Source organism: Pseudophryne corroboree, chromosome 7, assembly GCF_028390025.1.
Source record: "Pseudophryne corroboree isolate aPseCor3 chromosome 7, aPseCor3.hap2, whole genome shotgun sequence".
Classification (NCBI taxonomy): Eukaryota; Metazoa; Chordata; class Amphibia; order Anura; family Myobatrachidae; genus Pseudophryne; species Pseudophryne corroboree.
In genome coordinates this window covers 305,539,745-305,562,266 of record NC_086450.1, presented here as the reverse complement: position 1 = coordinate 305,562,266, position 22,522 = coordinate 305,539,745, and the positions used below count along the sequence as shown (strand labels likewise).

General features: G+C 46.9%; 1 protein-coding gene across 8 annotated transcripts in view; it reads right to left on the bottom strand.

Annotated features, from left to right (window-relative positions):
• METTL22 (methyltransferase 22, Kin17 lysine) overlaps positions 1-22,522 on the bottom strand; it is a 748,727-nt gene that overhangs the window by 174,478 nt on the left and 551,727 nt on the right. For all 8 annotated transcript variants that reach the window (XM_063934257.1, XM_063934253.1, XM_063934254.1 and 5 more), the window contains one exon: positions 20,329-20,409. In XM_063934257.1, the coding sequence (XP_063790327.1) occupies positions 20,329-20,409 (81 nt within the window). The remainder of the gene's footprint in view (positions 1-20,328; positions 20,410-22,522) is intronic.

Below are 22,522 nucleotides of genomic sequence, written 5' to 3'. Positions count from 1 at the left end.
ACATACTGTACATGTGGTAGATCCATCCGGTAACACATTCTTACAGACATGGCAGTGAAACTGCTTTTTTGTTTTTGCTGGTGCCTTACTCATTATGCAGACAGACAACACAAAATACAAAGACAGACAACTTGCACAACTCAGTAAAATTGTACTAAGGTGTCTCTCTATATATATATATATATCTGGCCAAGTGCAGTGCACGCCAGTCTATATGAAATCTGATCCCAAATTCCCACTAACACCCCTGCGCCTTCTGTGGAGTAGAGATGTAGTACAGGAACGTCTAGAATCACAACAGGAAGCATGGTTAAAATGGCCCCCCCATGCTTACAGTATAAAACAAAGTGCAGATTATAACTTCCCAAACAGATATAATCAGTGAATATCTTGTTAAAAAAGGCTTAATAGCCTCTCTATCTAATAACCCATACAGCGTTCTGCTGCTACTATGGGCACACTCTCCCCCCTTGTGTGTGTGCTTCCCCCCCCCCCCCCGTACTCCGTGTACCGCTATCTATTACACGGAGCCGGGGATTACCTGTGGGGAGCTGAGGTAGAGGGAGCCGGGGAGCGCACTGCATAGAGCCGTGGAGCGGCGGCTATTCATGGTGAATGCGGCCGGCGCGGCTCTGTGAGCGGCGGGAGGCAGCACAGCGGCGGTGACCAGGTAGCGGCGGCGGGCCATCACATAGCGGCGGTGTTCCTGGAAGCGGCGACGGGCGGCTACAAACAACAGTGTCCCCACACAGCGGGGCGGCAGCGTGAGCTGACCACCCCGTCTCCAACATACCTGGACGCCTTGTAGTGAGGGCTATGACGGGGCTTCTGCAAGCTCCATCCAGCTTCTCCTGCAGGTAGTTCTGCACGTGGCTGTGAGGGAGCTCTTTTTAGAGAGGCCCGACACGCCAGTAGCTGCTTGTAAGCAGCTTCCACTATCCCGGACCCACGCCTATTGGAAGGGGGGAAGGGATGTGGAAAATGTTGTAAAAAAAGAAAAAAAGAAAAATATTCAAAAAGTAGTGTGGATATTCCACACAAGCCTTATTGCTACTATGAGCACAGAAAAAACACTGGGCTACTCTGGGATATGGAGGGGAGGAGAGTTCTAAATGTAACTATTCAGTGCCTTGTTCCTATGGAAGCCATCCATATCCCAAGAGTACTCCAGTGACCCCTAGTGGATGAAAAAGAAATGTTTATGTAAATGTATTTTTTAGATATGTGTCTTATCTTCATCTCTGCAACCTCCAGTTAATGGCACACATAGTCGACAGGTGATAGCCACATATACTAGCACTCACATATGTTCCCCCTCCATGTATCATCAACTAAATTCTGCACCCCATTTGTTGGAATAAGAAGCCGAAAAGAGCTCGGTAGTGTTTGTTTGCCCATTTACAGACCCTTAAAACGGGATGAGAAGGATTGAATGTATACTTTGCAATACCTCGAAGCTTATTTAGAACATATACGGCATGATGATACATGCCCCTCAGACATTGTTTCATACATACATACTTTTTACTATCCCACTAGGTCATACATTTCCCACCTACAACTCTCCAACGATCATCCACGCTTCTGTCTATATTGTATAGGTAATATTTTTCTGTTTATTGATTAGTTAGTGGCAGTTATTGATGACTGCCAAAGGGTGGACTGTCGAAGTCGAAAAATATTGCAGTACACACATCACGTACAAACTACACACAGATGGCCTCCGTGCGCACACTTGTTCTGCCGTGCATGCGCATATTCGCAATTTGCGTATGGTCGCTTCCGCGGTCTTGCGTATTAGTGCGTGGTATGAGTAATTACGGTAGTGTTTGTAATCGCATGGAAAAGCCATAAAAACACATTACATATTTAATCCAAATAGTGTACAATGTACACATAGTCTCCCTGCACCACAGCAGCAAGTTACACATGTTTAAATGGTACAAGAACAAAGGGAATCACCTTTACAGGATAGGAGGGGACAGAACTAGGTTGTAAGGTGGTGTTTGGTATCCAGCTGTAGGGTATTTTAAGAGCAATATTCCGGTGTTAGTTTGCAGAAGATCACACGCTCCTGAGACTAGTTATGCACAGGAGCAGAATATAAATATTAACTGTATTCACTGTACACTTGATATGTGACGGGAACCCAGAGGAGACCATCTGCAAGTGCACCTGGAACAGACATTGCCCACCTATTCAAACTGACCTATGACCTCTCCTGTACTGTAAATGACCATCCCTGTGTCCAATGGTTAAAGAGATTACAGTTCCCATTGTGTTAGGTTTTGGACAAATGTATAAATAGCCAGCTGCAGGCCAGGTCACTCTCTCAATCTCTGAAGATCATCAACCTTGATGATTGAGGACCGGACCGGGAAGTGCAGGTGAAACCAAAACGTATGTACCATTGACTGTAGCCATTTTCTTATTCTATTGTATTGTTGTTATTGTAACCCCCTGCTAGTAAAGAACCGTTGGTGGGTCAGATCCCAACATAGTCTTTGAAATACAAATTGGTGTCGTGTCTCTCTTTCTCTGCTAGTGTTATATAAGTGTAATCTAGTCAGACGTGTAGCTGCAAAGTGCTCACGGCGTGTCTTTGTGTGTGTACACAACACATGTACTTTGTACGACCATCGCGGCGTTTGTATGCAAAATGCGTACACGGTACAGGGCTTTGTACGCAAACTGGGTAAAAAGTACGTAAGCTAAGGATTGATTACAGCGGCCGCAGCGGCTCCATTTAAAGTATTGAATGTCTATTTAAAGTGTTGCTTTTAGTCCTGTAAGTAAATCAACATTTACAACCATTTGGCGATGGCCTTAGAAATCCACCCACATGGTATAGTGGGTCTCTGGGCCACCCCAGCAGCTGTATACAAGGATTTGAGTGTAGTCTCAATTCTACGATCAGCCGTGTCTTTTAGGGAGGCTGCACCCGGGACAGGCAATACAATTTTCCGTGACAGCCTAGATACTGATGCATCCACTATCAGTGGATTTTCCCATTTTTTCCATCCTCAGGAGGAAAAGGAAAAGATGATAGCAACCTTTTAGGGATTTGAAATTTCTTATCAGGATTAACCCACGGTTCTTCAAACAGGGTATTTAGTTCCTTTGACACAGGAAAAGTGGCTGAGGATTTCTTTTTAATATTAAAATAAGATTCCTCAGTCTCCTCTGTCACCTTATCACGATATGCAGAACTTCTCTGATAGACTCTATGAGAGCCTCTAGCCTCCCCCACCTCTGAGTCCACCTCCCCCCTCCTTTATGTCTGACCATTCATCATCAGAGTCAGACTGCAGGATATGGGCCAAAGTAAGTTTTTGCGGACAAACGGCAGGGGACTGAGACGCTGGTTTGGGTACTGAGTCTCTTTTCATAAACTCTGTCATAGACTGTCTTAACTATTGCGTCTCTTTCTCATTGCGGGACAATTTAGTAGAAATATTGGAAATCATTCCCTTAATGGAGTCCAGCCAATCTGGCTCTGCCCCGCTAGCCTGGGAAGGTACACTGCACTGAGTACACAGTAGTGAATCCCATGGAGAAGAGGAACACTGTGCCTTACATGAAACACACTCTTTGTCTGACATACTGTGACGGGTTCACTACGGCTGGCCGGCGGTCGGGCTCCCGGCGACCAGCATACCGGCGCCGGGAGGCCGACCGCCGGCTTACCGACAGCAAATGAGCTACGCGCGCCACACTATTTTATTCTCCCTCTATGGGGGTCGTGGACCCCCACGAGGGAAAATAAGTGTCGGTATGCCGGCTGTCGGGCTCCCGGCGCCGGTATACTGAGCGCCGGGAGCCCGACCGCCGGCATACAGAAGACCACCCACTGTGACAGTGACAGCACATACACACAGGAAAAGGTTAAATGCACAATTAACCCACAAAGAGCCCTTCCAGGAAGACACAGAGATAGTATGGAGCAAGCAGACGGCGCCCTTACTGCTAATGCCAAGCTTAGCCGGGTCACAGACTAAGTACCTAGATTAGGGACTCAGTACACTAATAATCGCACCCCCCTGCTATGAACCCCTGGTACCGCTGAGGTAATCTGGAGTCTCTCCGGAGGAGCTGTGCATCCCTGTCAGTCAGCGTCTGTGTCCACTGCAGAGGGAAAATGGTGCTGGTGAGCTGCTGGATCCGCTCATAGTGAACCCCTGCCCCTTCAATGGCGCACGGTTTTACCACTCTTTTTCATACTGGCTGAGGTAATTTTGTGCCTACAATGGAGTCAGCCCCCTTTTAAGTCTGTAATGCCAGTCTGGGTACTGTGTACGCATATAGTGTACTGAGACTCAGTTCGCCCCCTCAGAAGCTGTGCGTCTGCACTGTTTACTGAGCCTGGAGACACAGCCGCCCCATATAGATGCCGTGCATCTCCGTTCCCTCATGCCGCCATAATGGGCGGTGGCTCGCTAACCGGGACGCCGGCTTAGTACTCACCAATCTTCTTTCTTCTGGCTCTGTTAGGGTTGGCAGGAGCTTCCAGCGACGTGACCGGCTCCTCCGGGCACATTTTCTAAACTGAGTCTGGTAGGAGGGGCATAGAGGGAGGAGCCAGCCCACACTATCAAATTCTTAAAGTGCCCAAGGCTCATAGTGGACCCGTCTATACCCCATGGTACTAAATGGATTCCCAGTATACCCAAGGATGTAGGAGAAAAAGGAATTATTCTCTATACAGAATAGTAGCTAGTCCAGAGATCTGTTGAATGTTATCTTAAATATTATCTGAATGCTTTTTAAAGAGTGAAATAAACTCAGTGCAAATAGCCAATAGCTACAGAGATGTGTCCTCATACACTAAGCCTCAATATACCACGTGACGAGAGACGCCTGATGTGAGAACCTTGCCGAACAGTGCAGCATGGTCTCATGTTTTTTTTGCCCGAACGTGCATTTAAGTCTCAATCTGATACGACAAAAAGGCTTCATGAGAATGTACTGATTAAATTTATATCCACACTTGTATGTCTGTGTGGCCCTACACAGGGATGTCTGTCTAAAACAGCTAGTCTCCATTTGTGTTTTCATGTCTAACAATCACACCTGTGAACAGAAAAGATCTCAGTCCATGATGAGGATTAAGTTGTTTGAAATTGTAATTAACTGCAATATAAAGTATATTACAGGTTATTATGATGCATACCTCCCAACAAGACCCTCTCCAGGAGAGACAGAATGCTCTGCTCCTGGAATTCCCTCTTAATGTATGACTGCCATCACCTGTGCTGAAACACCTTTCTCATCCATTAACCTGTTCAAAACAGGTGCTGGCAATTAAGAGAAAAGTCCAGAAGCAGAGCATTGTGTCCCTCCTGGAGAGGGTCATGTTGGGAGGTATGATGGTGTGTTGGCAGCCTTTTTAGGTCAAAAAGTTTCCTTGTGGTGGTCATCTGAGAGGAAGTCTGATGCCTACAAAAATATGAGGTACAGATGGTGCCACGCTTATCTTGGCTTCTCTGATGCGCCTAGGCACACCATGGTTTATTAGCATAAGCCCTTCGTCTATTGTTCTTAGCTGCAATACAATACAGAGAGAACAATACATCAGGGGATTAAGTCATTACAGCAGGGGATTAAGTCTGACTGCCCTGGCTCAGTTAATACTATTAAAGGCCAAGATAAAGATGGCTCCATCACTGCTGATCAGTTAGCACGGCAGGATCCCCCACCTCTATTGTCTGCAGCCGCTGGTAAGTGTAAATCATCGCCCCCAAGCCCCCTTTGTGTACCTGACAGCTGTCCAGGCTCTAAAAACTAAAGTTGCGATGTTACCGATGGTCGCAATGTTCCTGATCGATGTTCTGATGTTTGAAAAAATAAGATTTTAAACCTACCGGTAAATCTTTTTCTCCTAGTCCGTAGAGGATGCTGGGGACTCCGTAAGGACCATGGGGTATAGACGGCTCCGCAGGAGACATGTGCACTGTAAAGCTTTAGAATGGGTGTGCACTGGCTCCTCCCTCTATGCCCCTCCTCCAGACCTCAGTTAGGACAATGCCCAGAGGAGACTGACAGTACGAGGAAAAGGATTTTGTTATCTAAGGGCGAGATACACACCAGCCCACACCATACACACCGTACAACATGGTATACAATAACCAGTTAACAGTATGAACAAAACAGTATCAGCCAGAGGCCGATCTCAACTGTAACTTAACCCTTAAGTATGCAATAACTATATACAAGTCTTGCAGAATGTTTCCGCACTGGGACGGGCGCCCAGCATCCTCTACGGACTAGGAGAAAAAGATTTACCGGTAGGTTTAAAATCTTATCTTCTCTTACGTCCTAGAGGATGCTGGGGACTCCGTAAGGACCATGGGGTTTATACCAAAGCTCCAGAACAGCGGGAGAGTGCGGATGACTCTGCAGCACCGACTGAGCAAACACGAGGTCCTCATCAGCCAGGGTATCAACTTGTAGCACTTAGCAAAAGTGTTCGACCCCGACCAAGTAGCTGCTCGGCAAAGCTGTAATGCCAAGACGCCTCGGGCATCCGCCCAAGACAAGCCCACCTTCCTAGTGGAATGGGCCTTTACTGAATTTGGTACCGGCAATCCAGCCGTAGAATGAGCCTGCTGAATCGAGTTACATATCCAGCGAGCAATAGTCTGCTTAGATGCATGAGTGCCAACCATGTTGGCAGCATACAGGACAAACAGTGCATCTGTTTTCCTAACCGTAGCCGTTCTGGCTAAATAAATCTTTAAGGCCCTGACTACATCAAGGGACTTGGAATTCTCCAAGGATCCCGTAGCCACAGGTACCACAATAGGTTGGTTCCTATGAAATGGCGAAACCACTTTAGACAGAAATTGAGGACGAGTCCTCAACTCTACTCGATCCGCATGGAAAATCAGATAGAGGCTCTTGAAAGACAAGGCCGCCAACTCGGACACCCGCCTCGCAGATGCCAAGGCCAATAACATGACCACTTTCCAAGTGAGAGACTTCAATTCAACTGTTTGAAGCGGTTCAAACCAGTGTGACTCAAGGAAACTTAACACCACGTTAAGGTCCCATGGTGCCACTGGGGGCACAAAAAGAGGTTGGATGTGCAACACTCCTTTTACCAAAGTCTGGACTTCTGTGAGAGAAGCCAAATCCTTCTGAAAGAATATGGATAAGGCAGAAATCTGCACCTTAATTGAGCCTAACTTTAGGCCCATATCCACTCCTGTCTGTAGAAAATGGAGAAAACGTCCTAGTTGGAAATCCTCCGTAGGAGCATCCTTGGCTTCACACCAAGACACATATTTTCTCCAGATACAGTGATAGTGTTTCGCCGTAACATATTTTCTAGCTTTAATAAGAGTAGGAATGACCTCCTCTGAAATACCCTTTTTAGCTAGGATTTGGTGTTCAACCGCCATGCCGTCAAATGTAACCGCGGTAAGTTTTGGAACACGCACGGCCCCTGTAGTAGCAGGTCCTCCCTGAGAGGAAGGGGCCACGGATCTTCTGAGAGCAGTCCCTGAAGATCTGCATACCAGGCCCTTCGAGGCCAATCTGGAACAATGAGTATCGTCTGCACTCTTGTTCGTCTTATGATTCTCAATATTTTTGAGATGAGAGGAAGTGGAGGGAACACATAGACCGACTGAAACACCCACGGTGTCACCAGGGCGTCCACCGCCACTACCTGTTGAGGCGTGATGCCATCATGTTTATTTGAGGAAGTCCCCAACGACTTGTCACCTCTGTAAAGACTTCCTGATGAAGTCCCCACTCTCCTGGATGGAGATCGTGTCTGCTGAGGAAGTCTGCTTCCCAGTTGTCCACTCTGTAATGGAGACCGCTGACAGAGCGCTTACATGATTTTCCGCCCAGCGAAGAATCCTGGTGGCTTCTGCCATTTCTGCTTTGCTTTTTGTCCCGCCCTGGCGGTTCAAATGCGCCACGGCCGTGACGTCGGACTGGATCAGAACAGGTAGGTTGCAAAGAAAATTCTCATCTTGTTTGAGGCCGTTGTAAATGGCCCTCAATTTCAGCACCATGATGTGTAGGCAAGCCTCTTGGCTTGACCATATTCCCTGAAAATTGTTTCCCTGTGTGACTGCTTCCCCTCCTCGGAGGCTCGCATCCGTGGTCACCAGAACCCAATCTTGAAAACCGAACCTGCGACCCTCTAGAAAGTGAGCACTCTGTAGCCACCACAGGAGAGAGACCCTGGCCCGGGGGGACAGGGCAATCTTCCGATGCATGTGCAGGTGGGACCCTGACCACTAGTACAGAAGTTCCCACTGAAAAGTCCGTGTGGCATGGCCTCTTAGGCCGCCACCATCTTTCCTAATACATGAGTGTATTGATGAACTAACACTCTTTTTGGCTTTAACAGGTCTCTGACCATGTTCTGGAGTACTTGGGCTTTTTCCTCTAGGAGAAAGACCTTTCATTTTTCTGTGTCCAGAATCATGTCCAAAAAACGACAGTCGAGTTGTTGGAATCAACTGCGACTTTGGTAGATTTAGGATCCAGCCGTGTTGTTGTAGTATTCTCAGGGAGAGAGATACGCTTTGTAACAATTTTTCCCTTGAACTCGCCTTTATCAGGAGATCGTCCAAGTACGGGATAATTGTGACGCCTTGCTTGCGCAGGAGCACCATCATTTCCGCCATTACCTTGTCGGGGCCGTGGAAAACCCAAACGGCAACGTCTGAAATTGGTAATAACAATCCTGTACAGCGAATCTCAGGTACGCCTGATGAGGAGGATAAATGGGGACATGAAGGTATGCATCCTTTATGTCTAATGACACCATAAAAAAAAAAACCTTCCAGGCTGGAGATCACTGCCCGGAGAGATTCCATCTTGAATTTGAACCTTTTCAGATATAGGTTCAGGGAATTTAGATTCATAATGGGCCTGACCGAGCCATCCGGTTTTGGGACCACAAAAAGGCTTGAATAAAAACCCTTCCCATGTTGTAGAGTGGGAACCTTGATAATCACTTACTGATGATACAGTTTCTGTATGGCAGCTGCCACTGTTTCCCTCTCTGGGAAAGAAACTGGCAAGACTGATCTGAAAAATCGGTGAGGAGGCACATCTTCGAATTCTAGTTTGCATCCCTGGGATACAATTTCTACCGCCCAAGGATCCAAGTCCGACTGAACCCAGACTTGGCTGAAGAGTCGAAGACGTGCCCCCACCGGCGCGGACTCCCTCCGCGGAGCCCCAGCGTCCTGCAGTGGATTTTGTAGAGGACGGGGAGGACTTTTGTCCCTGGGAACTAGCCGTAGCAGGCACTCTTTTCCCTCTACCTCCACCTCTGGCGAGGAAGGAAGAGCCCCGACCCTTTCTGAACTTATGCGACTGAAAGGACTGCATCTGATATTGAGGTGTTTTCTTTTGCTGTGGGGGAAAATAAGGCAAAAAAGAAGATTTACCCGCGGTAGCTGTGTAACCAGATCCGCGAGGCCCTCCCCAAATAAAACTTCACCTTTGTAAGGCAAAGTCTCAATATGTCTTTTTGAATCAGCATCACCCGTCCATTGGCGGGTCCACAGGGACCGTCTAGCAGAAATTGCCATGGCATTGGCTCTTGAACCCAACAGCCCAATATCTCTCGCAGCTTCTCTAATATATAATGCTGCGTCTTTAATGTGACCCAAGGTCAACAAAATGGTATCTTTATCTAGGGTGTCAATGTCAGATGACAAGGTATCTGCCCACGCTGCAACTGCGCTACCCCCCTATGCCGACGCTACTGCCGGCCTTAGTAGGGCACCCGTATGTGTATAAATTGATTTTAAGGTAGTTTCCTGTCTGCGATCAGCAGGATCCTTGAGGGCTGCCGTATCAGGGGATGGTAGCTCCACCTTTTTTGACAAGCGCGTTAAAGCCTTGTCCACCGTGGGTGAGGATTCCCACCGTAACCTGTCCAGGGAGTGGAAAGGTTATGCCACAATAATTCTCTTGGGAATCTGCAGTTTCTTATCTGGAGTCTCCCAAGCTTTTTCAAACAGGACGTTCATTTATTGCAACAATCATATATTGAATACTCTTGGCCACCCTTGGGTGCCACTTATCATCATCATCATCATCATCGTCGACACTGGAGTCGGAATCCGTGTCGGTATCAGTGTCTACTACCTGTGAAAGGGGACGTTTCTGAGACCCCGAAGGGCTCTGTGACACAGTCAAAGCTATGGATTGACTCCCTGATTTTTCCTTGGACTCAGTTTTGTCCAATCTTTTGTGTAATAAAGTCACATTAGCATTTAAAACATTCCACATATTCATTCAATCAGGTGTCGGCGGCGCAGACGGAGACACCACAATCATCTGCTCTGCCTCCTCCCTAGATGAGCCTTCCACCTCAGACATGTCGACACACACGTACTGACACCCCCACACACACTGGGATACCTAATATTATGGGGACTGACCCAAAATAAGGCCCTCAGGAGAGACAGAGAGAGAGAGTATGCCAGCACACACCCAGCGCCACTGTACACTGAGACAAAAATCCCAGCCTGTCAGCGCTTTTTATATATATATGTGTAAAAACACCACATTTTTGCGCCATCTGCACTAGCTAACAGCAGGGTGAGAGTCCGGGGCCGCTTCTCTGCAGCATGCTGAGGAGAAAATGGCGCTGGTTACTGCTGGAGGATCAATCTCCGCCCCCCGACGGCGGGCTTCGGTCCCGCTCTAAATCTTTATACTGGCGGGGGATTTGGAATTATATAGCATCTACAGTATATATAAGTACTCTGCCAGTCTTATCTGAGGTATATTTATGCTGCCCAGGGCGCCCCCCCTGCGGCCCCCCCTGCGGCCTGCACCCGTACTGTGGAGCCTGTGTGTGTGAGCTGGGAGCAATGGCGCGCAGCGTTACCACTGTGCGTTACCTCATAAAGATCTGAAGTCTTTTGCCGCCTTTGAAGTCTTCTTTCTTCTTATACTCACCCGGCTTCTATCTTCCGGCTCTGTGAGGAGGACGGCGGCGCTGCTCCGGGACGAACGGCGAGGGTGAGACCTGCGTTCCGACTCCCTCTGGAGCTAATGGTGTCCAGTAGTCTAAGAAGCAGAGCCCATCATTTAAGTAGGTCTGCTTCTCTCCCCTCAGTCCCACGAAGCAGGGAGCCTGTTGCCAGCAGTGCTCCCTGAAAATAACAAACCTAACAAAAACTCAGGAGAGCTCCCCTGCAGTGCATCCAGTCTCCACTGGGCACAGGAACTAACAGAGGTCTGGAGGAGGGGCATAGAGGGAGGAGCCAGTGCACACCCATTCTAAAGCTTTACAGTGCCCATGACTCCTGCGGAGCCGTCTAGATCCCATGGTCCTTACGGAGTCCCCAGCATCCTCTAGGACGTAAGAGAAAAAAGCTTTGTTAAAAAATGTTTTGTTTTTTCAAAAAGTTTTTTTTTTTTTTTTTAACTAAAATCATTTTGGAAAGGGTTAAATTCCCCCCGCCCCCGACAATTTCTGATCGTTTTTTTTGGGGGGAAAAATTGCCAGTTAAGTGGTTAAATAACAAGGTTGCTTTACATTTTATTATATTAAGTACATTTTAACTCAATTCTCCCTTCTATGTACTCCCCTTCTGCATCCTGACACTGCTGCATTCTTAATTTAAATTGGTCAAATCCGTGCTGTAGCTCATTATCTGTCAGCTGTCTCAACAGCTCCGTCATTTTCTTCTTTTCCTCAGTAACCGATGCAAACTGGGTACCCTTGAGTACAGATTAAACTTTAGAGTCACTCAGTGCTACAGTAAGTCTGGGGAGTATGAAAAGTGTTCTAGTATGGCAATCTGTTTCTCGGCCAAGCATTGTTTGAGTGAGAGATGCAGGTTGGTGCTTTGGTTGGTTCTATATCGGAGGGGCTGAAGGGACCTTGTGACGTATTGAGGGGAGGAGCTACGTCACCAGGGGGAGGAGCTACGGGCGAACAGGGTACCCGAAAAGTACCCTCGCGGGCTCGCTTCGCTCGCCACGCTTCGGGCACGGTGGCTCGCTTCGCTCACCACCTAATTACTAAAGGTAATAGTTGGTGGCGTGGATAGTAGAGGAACTATCCCGCTGGCCTAGCTCCTCCCCCTTGCGTCGTAACTCCTCCCCTTACGAAAAAGGTCCCTTAGCCCACTTGATTCTAGCATCTACCTTGGTGCTTTGTCCTGATGGAGGATGAAACCATCCAACCTCTATATTGTGATTCTTTCCTGCAAAGTTGCAAGAACATGTTTGCAGTAATGTTAATTCACTGTTGGGCCTAGTATGCAGTCTTCCAAAATAACACCCTTGATATCAGAAAACAATTAACATGGCTTTGAATTTGGTTTTCCTTCTATATGCTTTTTTTCATTCTTGGTGATGATGGTGTTTTCCAGTGCATGGACTGGTGTTTTGTCTCAGGATCATACTGGAAGATCCATGTTTCATCACAGGTAATAACTTTATCTACAAAATGTGAATCCACTTGAATGTGTTCCAAAATGCCTGTACAAATTCGCATTCGATTTTCTTTCTGCTTGGCAGTGAGAAGCCTTGGAACTGCTGTATCGTAGCATAAACTTCTGTCATCTTAAGATCTTGATGCAAGGGGGCGTGGCCTGGAGGCTGATTGAGCAGGCTGCACTCTACATGAGCTCCCAGGGATCTGGGAGTTTCTGAATTATAAAATAGCCTCCTCACGCCTATTTACCTGCCCTAAGTGCTCTGGCCAGCATTCTATACCAGAGGTGTTAGCGGTGAGTCAGTGCTGCGGAGTCGGTGAGCCGGTTTCCTGGCTCCCGCGGATTGCGGCCTACTCACTGCCCTGAAGCCAGGGCCTCAATTTCTACTCGTCTCCCCGGCCGAGTGGTTTGCCCCCTCGGGAAGCCTGAGAGGCCTGCCTAGACCCTGTCCCCTGCCTGGACCTCTCTCCAGCCTGCTCAGCAGGAGCAACCCAGGACCGGATCGGAGCCGGGCCGAGCGCTCCGGAGCCCGGGCGGCAGCCATCATGGTTGCCGAGCAACAAGGAGGGACTCGGCGGGAGCCCGGAGGAGACGTCCAGCGGCACCCGGGTGTGCGCGGCTTGCTACCCCGACTCAACTGAGGTGAATACACCTTCCCCTCCCCACGAGCTCTGGACGGGCATCCGTCCCAATGCTGCTGCGGGCGGACCGCCGACCCGGCCGCGGCCCCCCCCCGACTGAGGATCAGCGGCTCTCTCTGCGGTTGCCCCCCCGTGCCCCTGGGGTCCCACCACATCCCATACAGCACCTTCCCGCCCCCTGAGGTGAGAACTGCCCCGTGCGGCCGACGAGTTCTCCCCCCCCCCCGCTTGCTCACCTCTGGGCACCCGGGGGTCCTGCAGTACCCCTGCCCCTTCGCGAGTCCGTCCATGGCTGTGGGTGGCTTGCTGGGCAGCACAGGAGGATTGCGCAGCCCCCTCCGTCACCGGGCAGCTGCGGCCTCCAGCCACTTTACACTGGATCCGGGGGCTGCAGTTTACAGTAATACGGCCGTGGGGGCGACCACGACGGGCCTTACCCACAACCCTACTGACGCCTCCCTCCCCCGCCTGGAACCCTCCCTTGTGGATGGGCTGCACCCCTCTATCTACACCTGGAGCTGCCGGGAGTTCTTCAAATTATAATTATCCTCAGAGCGGCCTTGATTATATATAGCCTGCCATCCTAGCCTGATTGTCACCAGTGTGCTTGGGGTGCTGAGCTGGAGCTCCCCCCGGTGTTTCTTCTGCGTACATAAGAGGATGGCTAGCCTCATAGCCCTGCCAGCCCTGCTCATGCCAATGTAATGCGAAAGTTATCTCCTACCCCTGCCATTATCTGCGTGATGTCTTGATAGTCCCTGAGACAGTAGAGCCTTCAGATTTTTCTATCTTCTGTGTCTGGAAACGTTGAGCTGTTTTCCTCTGTGCCTTATTATGCCTTCCAGACGTGGCAAACCGTCAAAACCTGTCACGCAGCTTTCATTTTTCAAGTCATCTCCGAAAATGTCTCGTCCTAAAGCCACTGGGACCTCTGCTAAGGACGAAGTTCTTCAGACCCCTCCCCCTCTGGAGGCGCCCCCTTCTGCATCTACAGCCGCTTCGAGTCTGGACAAGGTCGGAGATGGAGATGCCCTCACTGTGGGCACTATGAAGCTACTTTTGTCTCGCTTTAAGGAGGAGGTGGCGGCCGAGTTCCGTACCACCTTAACGGCATGTCAACAATCTATAGATGACCTGGGTGGCCGCACTGACCATTTGGAAACTAAAATGGAGGAAGTCGTTGGGTCCCATAACGGCCTACTGGACTCTCATAATGCATTAGAGGCGGAGGTGAAACTTTTACGGGACAAGGTCACGGATTTGGAGGACAGATCACGACGTAGCAATCTTAAATTGCGTGGGGTTCCTGAGTCGGTGTCACACAGCAGTTTACATGATTACGCAGTGGCCTTATTTAAAGCTCTATTACCTCAGTCTCCCTCTGCGGACTTCCTTATTGATCGAATACACCGGCTACCGAAGGCCAGAGCGGCTCCAGACGATGCCCCTAGAGATGTCCTAATGAAGATGCACTACTTTCACGTTAAGGAGGCCTTATTGAAAGCATCTAGACCGACGTCTGTCACAACTTCTGCCCTTCAAGGACTTCAACTCTTTAGTGATTTGTCCGCAGCCACCCTCTACAAACGACGATTGTTTCATCCTATCACTGCTGCCCTCAGAAAGGCTGATATCCCTTATCGCTGGGGTTTCCCTACCAAGCTGTTGATTCCTCGAGATGGCTCTACTGTCTCTATTTCTACTGCAGATGAAGGGGCGAAATTGCTTAAATCATGGGACATTGCGGGACCTTCTGCAGACTTCTCCCCCCGTCGACTTCAGCAGGACTGGTCCTCGGTGAAGTGAGGGCGCCTGCTCTGGGTCGTGCAGCTTACATAGTTGATATGTTTCTACTGTTATGACTCCAGTGACTCTCCGGATATAGTTGTTTGCTGTGTCAATATTACCTTTGCCCCTGTCTGAGTTTTGTTTATTATTAATGTTGGCCTGTTGGGGAAGTTTGATAAGTAGTGAGAGTCGCTGGAATGATTCTAGTGTTTGATTCCTGCGTTGTGTTTCCATGTTGGAGCGCTTCTGTTCCGCCTTATCTGCTCTTAAGGTTTTGCTCGCATACATGTGTATTCATCTGTTCTCATATTATCAAGATGTTCTTGTGTTCATTATTTTAAAGTACAAAAGTATGGCGGCGGGTGGGAGATATGCCACTAACCCCCCCTTTAGCCTACACAGCCGCCACATTATGGCGACTGGTTGTGATCTCAAGAGAGATCAATTTAGTTTTGTCTTTTTTATTTTCCTTCTGTCTTCCTACCTGTTTTCTGATGTTTCCCCCCCCCTTATCAGGTATATCAGTTCACGCACAGAATTGGTCTGCAGAGTCATCAGCTCTATTTGTAGTTGAATATGGTACGCATAGTCTCTATTAATGCCAAAGGGCTTAACTCTCCCCAAAAGCGAAGATTGGCCATAAAATACTTTCATAAACTTAAGGCGCAGGTGGTAGCGGTACAGGAGATGCACTTTCAGAGTCAGAATCCCCCCCTCTTCACTAATTCACGTTACCCCCATTGTTATACTGCAAATGGGCCCGCCAAGAAAGCTGGCGTGGCTCTTCTTATAGCGCAACACTGCCCGTTTGTTTTGTCCTCTAAGTATGAAGAAGCTAACGGGAGATATTTAATCTTAGTAGGTCAGTTAGATAATGTAGAGACCACTCTGGTTTCTTGCTATGCCCCAAATACCAAACAAATCTCATTTTTTAGAACCTTTTGTATAATTCTCCAGGATCGTACTAGGGGTGCGCTTTTGATCCTTGGAGACTTCAATATGGTGTTAGATCCTACTATTGACCGCTCCCGTCCAACCCGAACCCTTCGTGGGAGTCCAACCCAGGATCCCTCAGGCAAATTTGGTCACCTGCTAGCTGAGTATGCGTTGTATGATGTATGGAGGGCCAAACACCCTACAGAGCGGGATTACACTTTCTATTCCCATGTCCATAGCTCATACTCTAGAATAGACTTGGCATTAGTGGATAAGTGGACGTTAGCGGCTATAAGTAAGGTTGACATATTACCTATGTCTTGGTCAGATCACTCGCCACTTGTTGTAGTTTGGGATACCAGTAAAAGGGTAGTCCCCCATTGTCCCTGGAAACCGGGTTCGTACCTTCTTGCCCGCCCTGAGGCTCACCAGGCCATCCAGCAATCTCTAGATCTATATCTGGCTACTAATTGCCCCGAGGATACATCCGTTTTCAATCATTGGTGTTCTCTGAAAGCCGTGGTTAGAGGCTCTGCAATCCAAATAGCGGCTAGACTTAAACGTGATTATAGAGATAGATACGCCTCAGCCGAAAGACAGGTCTCCCGACTGGAATCTGCACATAAAATTAGCCCTGCTAATAAATCCCTCTTTAAGAAACTCCTTGCTGTCCGTGAAAAGGTAAATATGTTTGCCTTAGCTGAAGTTCACCGCAATTTGCAGCGGCTTAATCAAAAATATTTTATGCTTGGCAATAGAGCGGGGCGTTTGCTGGCGCGTAAATTGAGGGGGCGTAGAGCTAAGGAACACATACATGCTATACATACATCTACTGGAGTTAAAGTAACTGATCCGGTTGAGATAGCTAATACGTTTGCTGAATATTATTCGCAGCTGTATAACCTCAGAGATGATCCTGGTACCCCTCAGCCCACTCTGGCGGATATTAATGGGTTTTTGGATGGGTTGTCTCTCCCCACTATTGATTCTCAGACTCGTGAGTCCCTTAGCTCTCCCTGGTTACTCGAAGAAGTCGAGGCAGCCATAGATTCCTGTCCTGTGAATAAGGCCCCCGGCCCAGATGGGTACACCTCTAACTTTTATAAAACATTTAAATCAACCCTTGCCCCACTTTTGACGTCAGTCTTCAATGAAGCCTCTGACTCCACATGTTTCCCGAAAGAGATGTTAGATGCCCGGATAGTTACTATCCCTAAACCAGGCAAATCACCTACAGTAGTTCAGAATTACCGCCCAATAGCATTGCTGAACACTGACCTTAAATTGTTTGCTAAAATGGTTGCGAATAGGATATCCCCTCTTTTACCTAGTTTGATCAACCCTGACCAGGTGGGTTTTGTTTTAGGCCGGCAAGTGTCGGATAACACACGCAGGGTTATTAATTTGATTGAATGCTGCCAGGTCCAGGGCGAACCTCTCTTAGTCCTTTCTCTAGATGCAGAAAAAGCATTCGATAGGCTCCACTGGGACTATTTACGGGCTACCCTGGGCCGTTTTGGGTTTGCGGGCAGGATACTCGACTCCATTCTGGCTTTGTACTCCACGCCCTCGGCTTCAGTTTTCACCAATGGTTGCAATTCCTCTACATTTAATATTACTAATGGTACTCATCAGGGTTGCCCCTTATCACCCCTCATTTTTGTTCTGGCTGTTGAGCCTCTGGCGGAGCGGAATAGGGTATTGGACTCAATTGTGGGACCGGTTGTGGGGGGGATGTCACATAAAATCTGTCTTTTTGCTGACGATATTTTAGTTTGCCTTAGAGAGCCTGAATCGTCTTTACCACATTTACATTCTCTCTTGGACTCTTATGCAGCGGTCTCCTACTACAAGCTGAACACTACTAAGACTGAGGCCCTCCCTCTGAATATTTCTGATAGCGCTCTTAGACGTCTAAAGAATGACTATAAATACGCGTGGCAACTCAGATCGCTTAAATATTTAGGTGTACATATATCTAGGGAGCGGGATTTAATGGGATGTAACTACGACCTACTCTTTCGGGCATTTGAACTGTTTATTAAAGACTGGATGATGCAGGAGGTTTCCTGGGTTGGACGGGTGGCAGCTGCGAAAATGGTTCTCTTTCCAAAATTGATGTACCTTTTCCGTACTATCCCCAGGTCCTTCCCTAAAGATATTTGTAATAGATTTAATCGTTTATTATCCAAATATATATGGGGGGGCTCAAAGCTGAGGATAGCGAAATCCACTTTAATTGCTCCAAAGTGTGCAGGTGGAGTTGCGTATCCGGATTTAGAGAGATACCATACTGCTTGTTTACTCGCTCAGGCCAGAGATTGGTTCACCCAGGGCACTTCTAAACCATGGGTATCCTTAGAACAGAATGCTGTATTCCCCTTTACACTGCCGGACTTGTTCTGGTTGCCTACGATTTCAATCCCTGCTAGAGTTGCTGAGTGTTCCGCGGTCCACGCAACGTTGTCTGCATGGAGAACCGTAACTAGATCTCTCCCAGCTGGCGCTCTGCCCTCCCCCCAACTGTCTCTCCATGCTATAGCCCTATTGATCCCAGATGTACACTTACACCATTGGCAGGACATAGGCCTCTCCACCTTAAAAGTTGTCCTTCGAGACGGTGTTTTGGTCCCCTTTTCCCTACTCCAGGAACTATTTCATGTACCTAAACAGGATTTTCCTAAATACCTGCAACTGCGGCATTGGCTTCAAGGCTGCCTTCTCCCCCGAGTTCTCCATATTGGTCTCCCTAAATTATTGATGTCTCTTCTAGTGCCTAGAGGTAATAGAGGTGGCATCTCTAGATGGTACTAACATCTTGTAACTGAATCCCGCCATGGAGTATTCCCCTCACAGACTAAATGGGAAAAGGACCTCCCTGCGGTTTTCACCAAAAATATCTGGAAAGATATATTTAAATCTTGCTTCAAAATTTCTAAATGTGTGAATCATTGTGAAATGTATTATAAATTGGTTCATAGGGTATATTTTACACCAGAACGTCTGCATAAGATTTGGCCTGATGTCTCCTCTAGTTGCTGGAGGAATTGCGGGATGGTGGGAGATATCCTTTATATTTTCTGGCTATGTCCGGCAATCCGGTCGCTCTGGAGTGAGGTGTTTCTTTTCATTTCTCACATACTAGGAGTGGTTCTTATACCTGACCCCCTCTTGGCACTTTTTCATTATTACTCTGGTGAGCTGTCTAGTTGTGATAGATACCTTTTGGGCCACATTCTCATAGCCTCTAAGGCCGCCATTGCCTACAAATGGAAGTCGGCGGTTATCCCCAATATATTGATGATAGAAAATAGAGTCCATCAACATTATGTTTTCGAAACAGCAGAGGGCAATTACTCTTCAGGGACTACCTCTATTAGTAAGACATGGTTTAAATGGTCCCTATACAAGGAGAGATCAGGCCAAATAGGTGTATCTGGTGCCTCGACTGACTTGCCCGACCTTTCTGTGCTTCGATCTCCGGTCCACACAGGACCTTAACTTACTAAGTGATGCAGACTTCCTTTTCCTCATCATACTCTGCTTTCATTGTTGTATTAAGATTTTCCTGATACATACCCTTCCTCCCCCTTGTCCTTATTAGTTCTGTTGTGTTCGTGTCTTCTCCCCCTTTTTTTGGGGGGTTTCCCTATCTAAATGTAACTGTAATTTGTATGAAAACTCAATAACAATTTAATATTAAAAAAAAAAAAAGATCTTGATGCAAAACTTACTTTGTTGATGTTTACCATTTCTGCTATCATTCTGAGTCGACGGTCAATTTGAACAATGTACTAAGGGGGTAATTCCAAGTTGATCGCAGCAGGAATTTTGTTAGCAGTTGGGCAAAACCATGTGCACTGCAGGGGGGGCAGATATAACATTCCTGCTGCGATCAACTTGGAATTACCCCCTAAATATTTTCCACATTTTCATTTGATTGTAATGTACAAGGCCTTCTGGGACATTCATCATCTTCAATATCTTCACAACCGTCCCTAAATCTTTTGTGCCACTCGAACACACGTGCACGTGACATACAATCCTCCCCACAAGCCTCGGTTAGTATACGGAAAGATTCGGTAGGTATTTTGTTTAATTTAACTAGAAATGTAAATTTATCACGTTGCTCTACTTTTGAACTAAGCATTTTCAAGATGCATGGGAAAACACAACTTCTGCGAATGCTGTGTGGCAGCAAACTATTTGTGCGTGAGGGGTAAAGCTTGCAAAACCATTTTGGGATAGTCCAAGGTCAATGTTCCCCCACTCCCTTTTAACTCACGCAGTATGCTTTATTTTTTACAAGTACAGTCTAGTTATTTAATAGCCACCCCTCGTATATACAGTATATATTTCCATGATCACCTTAGTTTGAATACAAAAAACAAAAATTAAAAATAAAACAGGGTTTAAGAAGTATCTGAAAAGGTTAAGCTGAATATTATGAACTCTTTAGAAAAATGAACTTATTAATTGGGCTTAGACATTCTTTGACGCCTGCTTACAAATACAATAACATAATACCTTACCATCTGCAGCAAGGATGACAGTTGTTTGATCATAAAGGTCAGCTATGTCGTCTTCTGTCCAGCTGTAAGAAGCATCTGCATCTGTAAAACACCAGGCTATGCATCAAACATCTTAATTAACTATCACCACATAAATACTTTGACAAGTACTCCAAAAAGTGATGTACTGTAGATGTGTAAAGTTTGGTAAATATACTGTAAACTGCGTTCATCTCTGCACATGCTGAGGGCCGCCCAGCACAGGGCAAGGCTACCCAGCATGTGTGGAGCCACTTCCCGATAAATTCGCAATTTAATTGTAAATGCATCGGATCTAGGGTTGACCCCCTGGCACCAGGAGGTCAGCAGCCATTTTTTTTACGCCACGCGGCCACCCCGAAAAAGGTCCCGGCCTGCCCCTGTTCGCCCCCCCCCCAACACCACCCCGAAAACACACGCCGACGTCATTCACATTGCGGTTGCAAGCATTGGGGATGTGACCGCAATGTGTTTGTTCACGCACGTGCTGTGTGGCACGTTTGCTGTCACACAGGGACTTAGGGTAAGCATTTGCCATTACCCATAGTGAGATATTACACAAGAAATGTTTTCCATTGGACACCCATATACATGATACAGTTATAAAATTGCCCATGTCATATTTTAACTATACTACACATTATTTTCTTTAATCTTTGTTTCCTTATGCTTTGGTCCACTCAGACCACTTCTGAGAAGAACAGCTTCATGAATTTAGTATCCACCAAAGAAAGGCAACATATAAGAATCCAAGGACCAAAATCAAAAGTGAGATATGGTTTGATTCATTTTATTTTTATTATTACATTCACCTATTACATACACCAACAGTTCCCTTTTCATAGTGCTATTTATTAAGTTCGTACCTAACAGGGAGCCCGTGCTGTTTACCCAACCTGTATATTTCTGTGTCTCATCATCACTGATGTACATTGGGGATACAAATGAATGTCAAAAGTGTTACTGATTGTTGGAAAAGGTGAGTGGAATCATCTGCTCTTTCTTAAACAACCTTGGACCAGAAAATGAAATACACTAGTTGTCCAATTCCCATTTTGTATTACTGGATTATTAAAAAGAATAAAAGAAAACGAAAAAACATTTTTATTTACATTATTCCCACAACAATCAATAAACAGTTGTGTAAAATCGTCTAATGTATACTGACTACTTGAGAGAGGTGACTGTAGATCAGGGGTTCCCAACTACGGCCCTCCAGACATAGGTCCCGGTTTTAAGGATGACCATACTTTGCGCATAGGTGACTTAACTAGTACTTCTTATTTTGATTTAACCATGTGTGCTCAAGCATGGATATCACTAAAACCGTTAGCGTGCCTTGAGGATGGAGGTTGGGAAACACTGGTGTAAATCCTACTGAGTCATAGTAACATAGGGGGTCATTCCGAGTTGATCGCTCGCTAGCAACTTTTTGCAGCGCTGCGATCAGATAGTCGCTGCCTGTGGGTGTATTTTAGCTTTGCAAGTGTGCGAGCGCTTTTGCAGCCGATGGCACAAAGAAGTTTTTTGCAGTTTCTGAGTAGCTCTGGACTTACTCAGCCGCTGCGATCACTTCAGTCTTTTTGGTCCCGGAATTGACGTCAGACACCCGCCCTTCAAACGGTTGGACATGCCTGCGTTTTGCAAACACTCCCAGAAAACGGTCAGTTGACACCCACAAATGCCCTCTTTCTGTCAATCACCTTGCGATCGGCTGTGCGATTGGATTCTTCGTTAAAGCCATCGCCCAGCACTGATCCTCTTTGTACACGTATGACGCGCCTGCGCAACGCAGTGCATACGCATGCACAGTTTTGCTGAGAATTAACCTGATCGCAGTGCTGCAAAAAGTTGCTAGCGAGCGATCAACTCGGAATGATCCCCAAAGTAACATTGTTAATAAGGTTGAAAAAAGAAAAGTTGTCCATCGAGTTCAACCTTTATTTAGATCTTATACTATTCTGCAAATAACCAGATATACCCGTACTTATGCAATACAATCATTTTAAATGCTATATCCTTGGATATTTTTATGTTAGAAATTCATCCAACCCATTCTTAAATTTAATGACTGTGCCCGAAATTACAACCTTCTCTGTTACAGAATTCCAGATCCCTACTGCCCTGACTGTGAAGAATCCCTTCCTTTTTGGGGTATAAAAATTTCTCTCTTCTA